General features: G+C 53.3%; 1 protein-coding gene across 1 annotated transcript; it reads left to right on the top strand.

The window, feature by feature from the left end:
• Nucleotides 1-113: 113 nt before the first annotated feature.
• HEXA (hexosaminidase A (alpha polypeptide)) lies at nt 114-11,402 on the top strand. The gene is made up of 15 exons (XM_010571574.1): nt 114-196; nt 3,756-3,854; nt 4,223-4,288; nt 4,450-4,496; nt 4,841-4,951; nt 5,780-5,881; nt 5,980-6,112; nt 7,157-7,337; nt 7,654-7,740; nt 8,100-8,172; nt 8,639-8,819; nt 9,159-9,249; nt 9,677-9,781; nt 10,288-10,340; nt 10,747-11,402. The coding sequence occupies exons 2-15, from the start codon at nt 3,776-3,778 to the stop codon at nt 10,770-10,772; spliced, it is 1,335 nt and encodes a 444-aa protein (XP_010569876.1). The 5' UTR covers nt 114-196; nt 3,756-3,775; the 3' UTR covers nt 10,773-11,402.
• The last annotated feature ends 661 nt before the right edge of the window (nt 11,403-12,063 follow it).

The raw sequence follows: 12,063 nt of genomic DNA, 5'->3' as shown, positions 1-12,063 counted from the left end.
CTGGAGCCGGCGGCCGCCGTGTGGCCGCAGCCCCAGGTCGAGGGCTACCCGCCGGGCCGCGGTCGCTGCTCGTTGCCTCCCCGCCGCTTCCGCTTCGCTTACGCCGCCGGCTCCGCTGTGGGGCCGGGCTGCGCCGTGCTGGAGGCGGCCTTCCAGCGGTACTGGGCGCTGCTCTTCGCCGCCGCCCGCCCGACCGGTGAGGCGGGGCGGGGGCTGCCGGCGGGGCGGGGGGCTCTGCGGCCCGCTGGAAGGGCGGTTGGCCCTTTCACGTGTGGCTTTATTCTTAAAAAAAAAACCACAAACCCAAACCCTCGTTTATTTGGGGGCTCAGACCATGGGGTTTGTGTGGTGGTCTGCTTTTAGACCCCCTTATTTCCTCAGTTCGGCAGGGGCTGGTGGCGAGGGGAGGTGGTAGCTGTGGTCTGATGGCGCGGTGGCTTGAATCGAGTCTTGTAGCAAAGGGCAGCATTGCGCTCGTACGTGGAGGTCAATGCCTGTGGCACGCACATTTTAAAATAAAATCTAATCCTGTTTGGCACAGTGAGCACTAGTTGTCTTCCATTTCTTTCAAGGAGTTAGGCTTTTGCTATCAAGAGTTTGCTCTTTCTATCTCATTTTTTATCTCCTCCAGATCGTGTTTCAGCTCCCCAGCACTTCGTTTTGCTTCCTTTTCTTGCAACTGCAGGGAGAGCTGCTGCCACCGGTGTTGCAGTTGCTCCAGCTTCAGTGCTTTTTGCATGTCTTGGCTCTTGCCTTTTCTAGCAGTTCTTGGTATCCAGTGTGAAGCTTTACCTTGAGGAAAGACTTTTGTTGCTTCACATGTGTTTCTTCCAAGTACGTATTTGTGCCGTGGGGTTCTCTCTGCCAAAGTTAAGCTGTTACGCATCCCGAGGCAGCATGGCTTTTCTGGCAGAGATTCATCCTGAAATTGTAGGGTGAGATGAGGAAAGGCAAAAGCTTTAAGAGCCTGGGCTTGATTTGTTGATAGGTTGTAAAGGTTTCTTGGGCCTGGACTTCTTGACAGCACCCATTGCATGTCTGGGGTGAAATGCAGGAAATTCTCTGGCTGCATTTGCAGAGGCAAACACAGGCTGGGGAGCCGGCCACGCACGGATGCTCAGTGCCTGCGTGGGTCTGCGGCAGCCTGAAGTGCTGTATCTGGGGAATATGAAACGCTTCATTCATCAAAAAGAGCTAGTTACTCTGCCTCCAAGCATTTTAAATGCCAGTGTGAACTCTGCCGCCACTGATCAAAGCAGAGAAGGGTAACAGTGTTGGAAGCCGCTTTGCTTCGTCTCGAGCACGTCGTGCTTTGACAAAGGCAAGTTTGAAACACTGAGAAGAACTGTTTGGCTTATTTTATTTCTTCAACTCTTGTAAGTAGCAATAGAAATAAATCTTGATTTGGGAGCTGAGAAGACTCCTCTTGTTTCTTTTTTGCTGCTAGGAGCTAAACTTTAAACAGCTGATACAGTTATTCACATTTTCCCGTTCCTCTTGGAGGGGAAATATGACCATCACATCGAGCAATTTTCTGTGATCTCGAGATTGAGCTTATACTCATCACTTTCCATACACCCTGCTTTGTGACACTCAAACTACACAATTAATTTTAGGGCTTTTTTCCCTCTTTGCCTTCCTTATTTTTTTAAACATGGGTGGTTAGTAACAACAGGCAATGGAAACCCTGGATGGAAAGAAATAGGTTCTATTAATAGAGAAAATAAAAGGCAGAAACCATTTTCTGTCTGTTTTGGAAAGCTGCTGTGTCAGTTCAACAAGCAAGCAAGATTATGTCCAAATTCTGCATTCATCCTGGACTTCAAGCATGAAAACAGAGACTAATTTAAGTTAGGAGGGACATATGAGGGTCTTTGGTCAAGCCCCTGCTCAAAACAGGGCCAAAGCTGGAGTTAGAGCCAACTTTGCAGTTGGGTCAAGCTTCTCAGGGCTGTGTCCAGCTGAAATTGTGGTATTTCCAAGGATGGAGAACTGACCCCTTGCTGAAGTGTTTGACCACCCTCAAGGTAAAGAATTTTTTTCCTTCTCTCTGATTGCGATTTCCCTTGTTGCTTTTCCCTTGTCCTTAAGCTGGGCAGCTCCTAAACGACTCCAGGAGAGAGCCAGGACCCTCCATCTCTGATGTCTTCTCCTGCTAACCTGCTGCAGTCATTGCGTTAGCGTCCTTGTCTTCCAGTCTATGACCATAATTAACTTGACGTGTGCCTTCACAGCGCTCTTTTAAACCATGAACCTCAGCCTTTGTGGTTGATGTGTCACTGACCCCTGCTGTGCCCATCTGCATTGCCTTCTAGGTGTGATAGTGGTGGTGCCTGCCTGCTCCTTGGCCGAGGAGGCCATGTTCGGGTTTGGCAATGTCTCCCTGGGCGGGTTTAAACGTGGTGTGTGGTGGTGGGATCAATTCTGTTGATGCTTCTCAATAGAATGAGTATTTCCCGTGTCCCCAGGCTTGATAGTGGCTGTCCCTGGTGAGCTGCTGTCTTGCCGAGCAGAGGGAGCAAGGTCTTGCTGTGCTGGCGCGCCAGCTCTCACATCTGCAAGGTTGCCTTGGCTACCGGCTCGTCTGTAACGGAGAGGAAAGCTCAAAACAGAGGGCTATCTTCAAGCCATTTCCCTTTTCTCTGCAGAGGTTTCACCATTCCTTCCTGGAGAAATGTGGGGGTTCTGGCTCCTGCGAGCTTTGGAGCACAGGCTCTCTGCATTTCACCTGAACACTGGTGGTGCCATGGTCTCTCTGAAGTCTGCTTGGTGCCTGGCTTCTGACCAGGCTCACTCAAAGCCAAGATTTTTATTTTTTAGGGACCATATTGAGCATTGGCTGTTCCTGGGAATGCTGTGAGGGTGTAGGCGTGGACCTTGGCTGTGATTAGCAGGGTCCCACTCCACTAACCCATGCTCCTCCTGGCCAGAGACTGCTGTGAGTAGCCCCATGTGTCTCAGCGAAGGCTGAACACGTCCCTTTTGGGCTGGGGGAGTGACTCCAGTGAGGACTCGGGCCTGTGCATCCTTGGAAGTGCTCCTTCACATAGGGAAGCGTGGCTAGAGCTCCTGCTTGGGGTCTGAATGTGGATGGGTTTATTTTTCTAGCCGCTGCGCCTGGGACCTGCTCTGCAGAAGGTGAAGCCTTTCTGTGCTGGGTGAGACTTTTTGGTGGCCTCTAACTCAGCCCGACTCTGCAGTATGCTTGGATTCATTCTCCACCCTTTTTTACAGGGTTTCTTTGCCCTTTCTAAGAAGTGTGGGTAGGGTAGCAGAGCTCTTGGGTTTGTGCTTTTTTCCTGGTGCTGGGAGAGTTTGGAAACATGAAGCTTTTCACCCCCACTGGGTAAGATTTGAGTAGTCGCAGCTGTAGCTTAGAGCAGGGGCTGGTGTCCAGGAAGCCTTGGGGGCTGCTACTAGACCACACTCTGATGTCTCTCCTCTTCTGTGTGCTCCTTTAAGCTCCACTGCAAAGCCTTCCCTGGGGGGCCTCCTCACCAGCAGACCTTCTCCGTGCTGAAGGTTAGGGTCAGCTGATGTGCTCCTGGTTGCCTGTGTTGAAAGAAGCCCCTGCTTAACACCCCTGTGCCTCCTCTGGAGTGAAGGGGGGGGGTGTGTCCGTTTCTGCCACGTGTATTAAAAGTCCATGTACTCCTGCGCCTCCATCGCTAGCGGGGCTGGGAGGATGGCGATGGATGGAAAGGAGGGAAAAGAGCAAGGATGGGGTTGATGTCCGTGGTCTGTGTCCTTTGCAGAGAATGAGCCATCCTGGGGGATGCCCTGCACTCAGCTCCTGGTCTTTGTTGCCACACCGGGCTGTGATGGGTTTCCCAGCCTGGACTCCAAGGAGAGCTGTAAGTACAGAGATTGGGAGCAGAAGTGACTGGAGCGGGAGCGTGGCTGTTTCTGTGCCCCTTAGAAATAGCACTTTGCAGCACTTACCCCCAGTTTTAGGGAGCCAGCCATCCTTACTGTGTTATTGAGAAACTGGGGAAAGGAGGGAGCAACTTACCTGAGGATGCTGATAAAGCAGTGGGAGAAGTTTAAAACAAAAAAAGAAACCCCAAAATCTGTTCTCTGGGATCCCAGGGTGCAGTCCTGTATCAAAACTCCTGCCTGGTGCTGCTGTAACCCTGTAGCTGGGGCTGTCATGGCCCATAGCAGTGTGTGATGGAGCGTGGGACCTAATGCCAGCAGTGGCCCCTCTGATGCTGTGTTTCAGATAAGCTGTCTGTCTTGGAAGGCTCCTTGCTGCTCTCTGCGGATGCTGTCTGGGGAGCTCTCAGAGGTGAGGTGTGCTTTCTGTGGGGCATTCCCGCTCTCCCTGCCTCAGGCCTATGGGGATGTCTCTCTCTGCCTCTCTCTTTCCGTAGACTTATTTGTTAATTGAGCTCTATTCCTTTGGGGGAATCTGTGCTGAGAAAGGGACTGTGTGTGGTTTTCCTGCAGGCCTGGAAACATTCAGCCAGCTCGTTGGGAGAGATGAGAACGGCACGGTGAGTCCTGGCCTCATCTCCTGAGGGCAGTCAGCTCTCCATAATGCTCCTGCCTCCGTGGGGACAGGCTGAGGATTGCTGGGATGCTCGGGGTGAGGGGGGTACCAGCAGTGCAGCATGGCCTTACCAAGGGCCAAGTCAAGATTCATGAATCCAGCCAGAATCCTGCCTTCTGAGCGAGTAAAGCATTGCAGCTCTTTCTGGCTAGCTTGCACCCTGGGTAGTGAGGGTACCCCTCCTTGTCTCACCAGCCCTGGGAGACAAAGGTAACCCTGATTGTCTCCTGCTAATGGTTGTGTTGCCCAAAGCCCTGCTCGCCTCTTCCTCATGTTCTCTGTGTGCAGTACTACATCAACAAGACAGAAATTGTGGATTTTCCCCGCTTCCCTCACCGGGGACTGTTGCTGGACACCTCTCGTCACTACCTGCCCCTGAGAGCCATCCTGGAAACTCTGGTAGGGTGCCTGTGCTGGGAGGTGAGGTGGTTTAGTTGGGTGTCCCTTCCTCTGCAACAACTGAAGGCTCCTTGAGTGGCCTGGAGGGCTTTTTGGGTTTTTTTGTGTTGCTTCTTTCCAAAGATCCTAGGAGCTGTCTAATGCATAGGCTACTGCATCTACATCTCATTGAGGAAGAGCTTGTCAAACCTAGGCTTTTTGAACAAAACCAGCTTGCTTGTACCTAGATGAAGCAGCAGGCTGGGGTGGGATGCTGCGTGACCTCAATTCTTAATATACAGACGTGCATCATGGAAAGATGCTTCTGTGCTGTAGGTCCTGCCCAGTGCCCATGGCTGGGTTTGCTCACGGTGTAACTCTCAGCTGCCTCATTTGAGTGATTTCTCAGCTCCCTTTGTAAATAGGATAAGGAAGAAAACCCTGAGGGGTACCTTGGATTCTTGCAATCCGGATTACTTTTCGAGGCTGGGTTGTTTCTGAGGCAAAGGAAAACACTGGCTTCATCCCAGCCACGTTAGATGGAGGTGGGTGGTCATTCTGTGTTCTTCCCAAGCAGAATTAAACTTCCAGGTCTCCACCATTGGTTCAGTTATAGGGAGAACAGGGATTTTATTGTGAGCAGAAGCACTACTGGCCCTCTGCAGCTCTTTGTAGTGCTGATGTGTTTGAAGGGAGGTGTCTGAATCCCTCCTGGATCTGGGGAGCATTTGAGGACTTTGCTTTCTTTGTCCTTTTGGAGAACAAGGACCTTGTCCCCTTTCTCTGGCAAGCTGGGTGATCTTTCAGAAGGGACAGGGCGTGTTCATCTTTGTTCCTGTTCCTTTCCAGGATGTCATGGCTTACAACAAGTTCAATGTGTTTCACTGGCACATTGTGGACGACCCGTCTTTCCCCTATGAGAGCTTGACTTTCCCAGAGCTCAGCAAGCAGGTAACCCACCCCAATCACCATGTAGCGCGCAGCCCAGGGGGAGCAGATCCCTCCCTCGGCACCTGAGCAAGGCTCTGAGATTTCCTGTGTTCCCCCAGGGAGCCTTCAATGCTATGACCCACGTGTACACAGCCAGTGACGTGCAGACAGTGATTGAGTATGCCCGGCTGCGTGGCATCAGAGTCATTGCAGAGTTTGACACTCCTGGGCACACCCTCTCCTGGGGTCCAGGTGAGGAGCAGACCCTGCCTGCTGCTGCTGTGAGGAGAGTTGTAGTTGTATGGGCGGGAGGAAGGGGATCTGCAACCTGGATCCCAAAAGCCAGGTGTGGGCAGCTGCGTCCCATGGGCTGGCTTTGAGGAGGAGCAGAGCATCGTCTGGGGGAAGTAGGACCCAATGGTCCGACTTCTGGAACAATATTCAAAGGGAAAAAGTTTCCATCTCTTCTTGAGTCCAAGCTGGGTGACTTTTTGGGAACACCTGCTCTGCCAAAACCAACATTATGGGCAATTGCAAGCATCTTGCGTTTAACCAAGCTTCCTTGCTCTGCTCAGCCACGCGCCAGTCCTGACACACTGCTCCCTGCTCCAAGGACTGCAAGTGTCTCCTCTTCTGTGTCTGGAAGCGCGAGAGGCTCCAGGAAAACGTTGTCCTAGCTTGCTCTCTCCTTCCCCTGCCTCCAAATGCCATGACCCACACTGTGGAGTACACCCTGTGCACGTGGTTGCAACCAAAACTGTGGCTGCCACCCTTCCCTGTCTGCAGCGGGTGCATGAAGCTGGGAGAGGGTGGGGGACTACACCGTTGTTATCTTTCCCCAGCAGGTCTGTGTGTGGTTTCCCACAGGAATATCCCCCAAAAAGCAGTGGGGAGAGATACCAAGGAGAAACCCGGGAAGGGTAGAAACTAGCATCCTGCAAGGATTTGGTGTGTCTGTGTCCCATCCTCAGAGTAGCAGTTGCGGGGGGGGGAAGGGGGGTCCAGCCTAAAAGGCTCGAGCTCTGATCTCACTTGGAAGTGTGTGTTTGCGGCGGTAGTGGATGTGCGTGGGGGGAGCACAAGATGAGTGCAGAACACAGATCCCGCCCCATCAGATCAGGCTTCCTGAGCCAGAGATCATGTTTCTGCTGCTGTGATTGTGTCTTGTGTGCCATGTCCAGGTCTTCTGTCTTCACGACTGGCACTGGGCTGTGCTGAGGAGGGTCTGGGGGGTTATACGGTGCATATGGCCACATTTAGCCCCTTCCTCACTGTCCTGTGTTTGTTACGAGCCAGGTGCTCCGGGCCTCCTGACTCCCTGCTATTTGGGCAAGGATCCTTCTGGGACCTATGGGCCCATCAACCCCATTCTTAACAGCACCTACCAGTTTGTGACCAGTTTGTTTCAAGAGGTCAGCGCTGTGTTCCCAGACTTCTTTCTTCACCTTGGTGGTGATGAGGTGGACTTCACCTGCTGGTGAGTCTGTGATCAGTCTGCATGGGGACTGGGGGGAAAGTATCTGGGACTGGGGCTGCAGCCCATTGCTTTTTGGTCATGATCATCTGCAGATCTTTGGTGTCCTGCTCCTCCAGGCTCTGTGTGTTGGTGCCTGGGGTTTCTGTGTGCATGGTGACACTCGTTGTGGGAAGCTGCTGGTGCTGGTACAGCCACAGCTCTTGGAATGTGTGGGCTAGCCTTGGACCGATGTGGGAAGGACTTGGCCGTGTCTTGGCTTTACTCCAGAGCTTGGGTTGCAGTGCTTTTATTCTCTTCTCTTCTCTTTGGTACACAGGAAGTCCAATCCGAAAATTCGTGCCTTCATGAAGGAGATGGGCTTTGGTGAAGATTACAAAAAATTAGAGTCGTTCTACATCCAGAGGTAAGGATGGTTGCATCCTGGGCCTGCAGCTGCAGTATGTGACCAGCACAAATGTCTTCTGCTGTCTCAGGGACACCAGATCTCCTTTTCAGGAGCATGCCCATTGTGGCCTGTCTCCCTGACCCCAAGGGGAGTAGCCTAGCTGCGTTTCGTTGGGAGATTGACCACAAAAAAGCCTGGGACTGAGGAGAAAGAAGTCCCATAAGGGGCCATGCTTTCTCCCTTCTCCTTCAGAAGTACCTTCACGTCCCACTGTGGGTGTTGGGAATATTGGGGCTGCTGCTTTGGCTGTATGCAACCAGCAAAGAGAGGGGAGTGTAGTTGGAATGACCCAAAACTCAATGCTCTTTCCGCTCCAGGCTTCTGGATATCATCTCTTCCCTCAGCAAAGGTTACATTGTGTGGCAGGAGGTCTTTGACAACAGAGTGAAGGTGAGAGCTGCCTGCTTTCCCTAATGCAGTTGCCTGTGCTGGGGTGAACAGCACCAGCAATCCAGCCAGACGCACTGGTGTGCTCTGGTGGTGCCATGCTGGGGGCGGCAGGGGGTACTCTGTTATGGGACTGGGCTTGATCTTGAGATGGTGCTGCCAGTGAGCTGCCCTCATGGTGGCTTTGTCACACTGCTGTCAACGGTCTCTTCCCTCCATATATACAGGTGTATATATACCTCCAAGAGGCAGGTTTTACCCCTGCCCAGGACACTCTGCAAATGGGCTTATCCCTCCCTCTGCTTCTGCAAACCAGATGGGAAGTGGCTCAAAAGTCAAGCCAAAGTCTGCTTCAGTTTCCCTTTGAGGGTGTTCAGAGCTGTGGATGAGTCAGAACACTCTGCTTGCAGGGGGAGGTGCTCTTGCTGTTGCACTGATCCCGTGCATGGGGTTCGCTTGTGCTCTTCAGGTGAGGCCAGATACCATCATCCACGTGTGGAAGGAGAACTCCATACCGTACATGGAGGAGATGGCGAATGTCACCAAGGCTGGCTACCGGGCTCTGCTCTCTGCCCCCTGGTACCTCAACCGCATCTCCTATGGGCAGGACTGGATGGCAGCCTACCAGGTGGAGCCCTTGAAGTTCGAAGGTGTGTTCCTTGCATCCCCTTCCCGTATGGCAGCTGACTTGTCACTCAGAGGTAGCACTAGGTTTGGCTGTCTTGCTAATCTGTTCTCTCTGCTGCTGTGAAGGTGCTTGAGGGACTGTGTCCTTGGTTCCTGTGCTATGTCCTGTTCCCTTGCTGCCAGCAGAAAACAACTCTGCTCTCCCCCAGCCTGGGGTTTGAAGCAGGGGCTTCCAGAAGGGCAAGTTACTGCCTCTGTAGCTGAGCCACTCACTGCTGTTACAGGCGCCTCTGTGGGCAGGGTGCTAAGTCACCCTGTTATTTTACAACACCCCATCACCTGAATGCTGTGTCCTCTGGCAGGCAGCCCTGAGCAGAAGGATCGGGTGATCGGCGGAGAGGCGTGCATGTGGGGCGAATACGTGGACGTCACTAACCTGGCCCCCAGGCTCTGGTAAGGGAAGCCGTGGGGAGGTTAGCTCGAGTCGCATGGGGCAGGGCTCAGGCCCCTCTCCTTCACCACTGAGCGACGTGTGCCAAACGCCGCAGGTTTGGTCCGCGTGTGGTGCTTGTCCCTGTCCCCTGGCAGCGCCTCTGTGCTAGTAACAGCTTCACTGAGGCTTAAATGAGGGTTTGTAAGACTAACGTGCTCCTGTACAACCTGCTGCTGCAACCAGTATGTGTTCATTGCTGGTCTCTCCTGTCACCCGGTGCACTCCTGATCCACATGTCTCTAGGACTGGATCTTTTGATATACAGAAGCCATGTGCCTTTGTGTGGTGAAGGACTTCGTTTGGGAAAGTGTTGGGAGCTCAGGGCTTTGTGCGAGAAGCTTTTGAACTTCCCCCTGACCCAACTGCCCCTGTCCCTCGTTCCTCAAGGCCGAGAGCTGGGGCCGTAGCCGAGAGACTGTGGAGTAACGCGACTGTCAGGGACCTGCAAGATGCCTACGTGCGGCTGGCCGACTTTCGCTGCAAGCTTCTCAGGTAACCGTCCCTCCTCACAGCCGGATGCTGGCTCATGGGGACAGTGCAAAGGCCACCCTCTCCGGGATTTGACCCTGGGGAGGGCAGCGAGGGTGAAGTGGGCTTTCCCTGGTGCAAAGTGACCCTTGTTTTTATTGAAAATCCCGAGCCTTTCTCCTGCCTGCGTGTGGGCAGAGCTTGCTTTGTGCAGTGCTGGAAGAGAGCCCCTGCTGCCGGCGTGGGTTGGTGGCTCTTCTGAGGAGAGGGCTTTGTGCCGAGGAAGGGGGACCCGTCAGCTATTGCCACTCCTCCTGCAGCACCATCTTCCCCAGGGAACCTGCCCTTTCCCCGTGCTCCTACACGTGAGCAAAAAAACAGTCTATAAGTGCAGGATGAAAATGGCTTCCTCCTTGTCACATCTGAAACCGGGCACCAATGGCCACCCTGTACTCCCTGAACCGCTCAAACCTGACCGTGGGCTCTGCCTGTGCCCTCTGCCTAATGCCATTTCTATGCTCTCTTTCCAGGCGTGGTGTCCAGGCGCAGCCTCTCTACATAGGATACTGTGAAAATGAATTCGGCGGGTTTTGAAGGGAGAATCTTGCTGCCCTCGGTCACTTTGCACACAGGAGGAACGATCCCTCTCTCTCAAAAGCTGCTGGCTTGGCAGAGGGACCCCTTCCCACCCCCAGCTTCTGCTCTTGCTTTGTTGCAATGAACTTTTTTTTTTCCTTAGTGTGCACTCTTCACCTCTTTTTCTATTTTTATTTCTTTAAATCTATAAATAAATGACCCCAAAGAGGAAAAAAGGTGCCTTTTCATGCTCAGCTGGAGCTTGGGAGACTGTGCAAGGGTTATTGTTAGCAGGAGATGGATAGGGCTTGCTCCGGAGATGCCGATGGAGGAGCATCATCCTGGTGGCTCCAGAGCTTGTTGGGTGCCTGCTCAGCTGGATAAACGGTGTTTAATCTCTGCCATTATCACAGACTCCGTCCCTGCAGAGAGAAGGTGATGAAAAGGTGTGGGCTCCCCCAGTTTTTTCACCTTGACCTCCCACCGTCTGCACCTGACCAAGGCACTACCTGTGCCAGGACAGGTGACACCCCACCTTGGGTTTGCTTCTGTGGCCTTCCGTGCACCAGCGGTCAACTTTGTGGTGGTGGTTCCTCTCCTTGTCTCTCTCTCTTCTCTCTCTGCCTACGTCCGGGCAGAAGGCTTGCCTGCAAGCCACCGTCTCTGCTGTCCTAAACCGTGTCTGCAGCCATCTCCTCTTCTGGCTTATCCCGAGAAGAAGACAGTCTGAAGCTTCTCCAAGGAGACCTTGCAAACCTGGTGTGAGCGGTGTGTAGATATTACGGAGTCACTGCTCAGCTCTTCAATCAGCTGTTGCGTCTGCTCAAGATTTGGCCAACTGATCCATCCTCCAACAGCGCAGGCACTGTTGTCCTTGGGGTGGGGAGCTCAGCTCCAGGTCTCCTACATCCAGAGGGGTTTGGTTTGGATAGTATCCTCCTTGGAGAAGAGAGTGGTGGTACTACTGTCCCGCAGAGCTGGGACAGCCGTGGTTCTTGTCCTTTGATGGTTGTGGTTGCTGCACTGGAAACCCTGTCCAGCTGGAATGGGGTGATCTCTCGAGGAGAAATCCTGGCTGATGGGACTGTTGTATGTGTGTCTCGGTCTTAAATGAGTGAGATCTGTTGTTATGGCTGGAAACCTTTTACTGTTGAACTTTAAAAATACAGTATTAACTTTGCATTAAAAATATTCAGAAATTGTCAAGTCTTGCACTTCTTTACCCTCCTGCGAAAGGATACCCAAACACTGTTCCTCTGAAGTGATACATCTTAAAGGGGGGAAAAAAAGCTTGTGAAGCCCAGCCACCCTTAAGCAGGGAAATTTAGCCAGATTTGGGGTAGAGGGATCCCCCCCCCACTCGGGTTGGGAGGGGAAGGGCTGCCTTCCTGTATCCTGGGGCAAAATGCTTCCCTTGGCTTTGGGAAGCATCGCTCTGCAGCGTGAAAAACCTCGGGGGTATTTGGGGAGCAGAAGCTTTCTCTTCTGGTCCAGGCGGGTGGCCTCCGGTGCTTTAGACCCGGGCATCTGCTCCACCTCTGCGTGGCCGCTTCTGCCTGGCTCTGCCCGCAGCCGCACCAGGGGAAGGACAGCTCAGACGCTGTGGTTCGCTGCCGGGCTGCAGCGCTTTGGGCTCTGAGGGGGTGCCAGGCATGGAGGAAGGGGGTTAGTATCCACGGCCCTGCTTCCCGGGGGGGGGTCTGCGCCAGCATCTCCCCCAAACCACCATC

Source organism: Haliaeetus leucocephalus, unplaced genomic scaffold (assembly GCF_000737465.1).
Source record: "Haliaeetus leucocephalus isolate CR32 unplaced genomic scaffold, Haliaeetus_leucocephalus-4.0 Scaffold339, whole genome shotgun sequence".
NCBI lineage: Eukaryota > Metazoa > Chordata > Aves > Accipitriformes > Accipitridae > Haliaeetus > Haliaeetus leucocephalus.
This window is presented reverse-complemented; position numbering and strand designations above follow the sequence as displayed.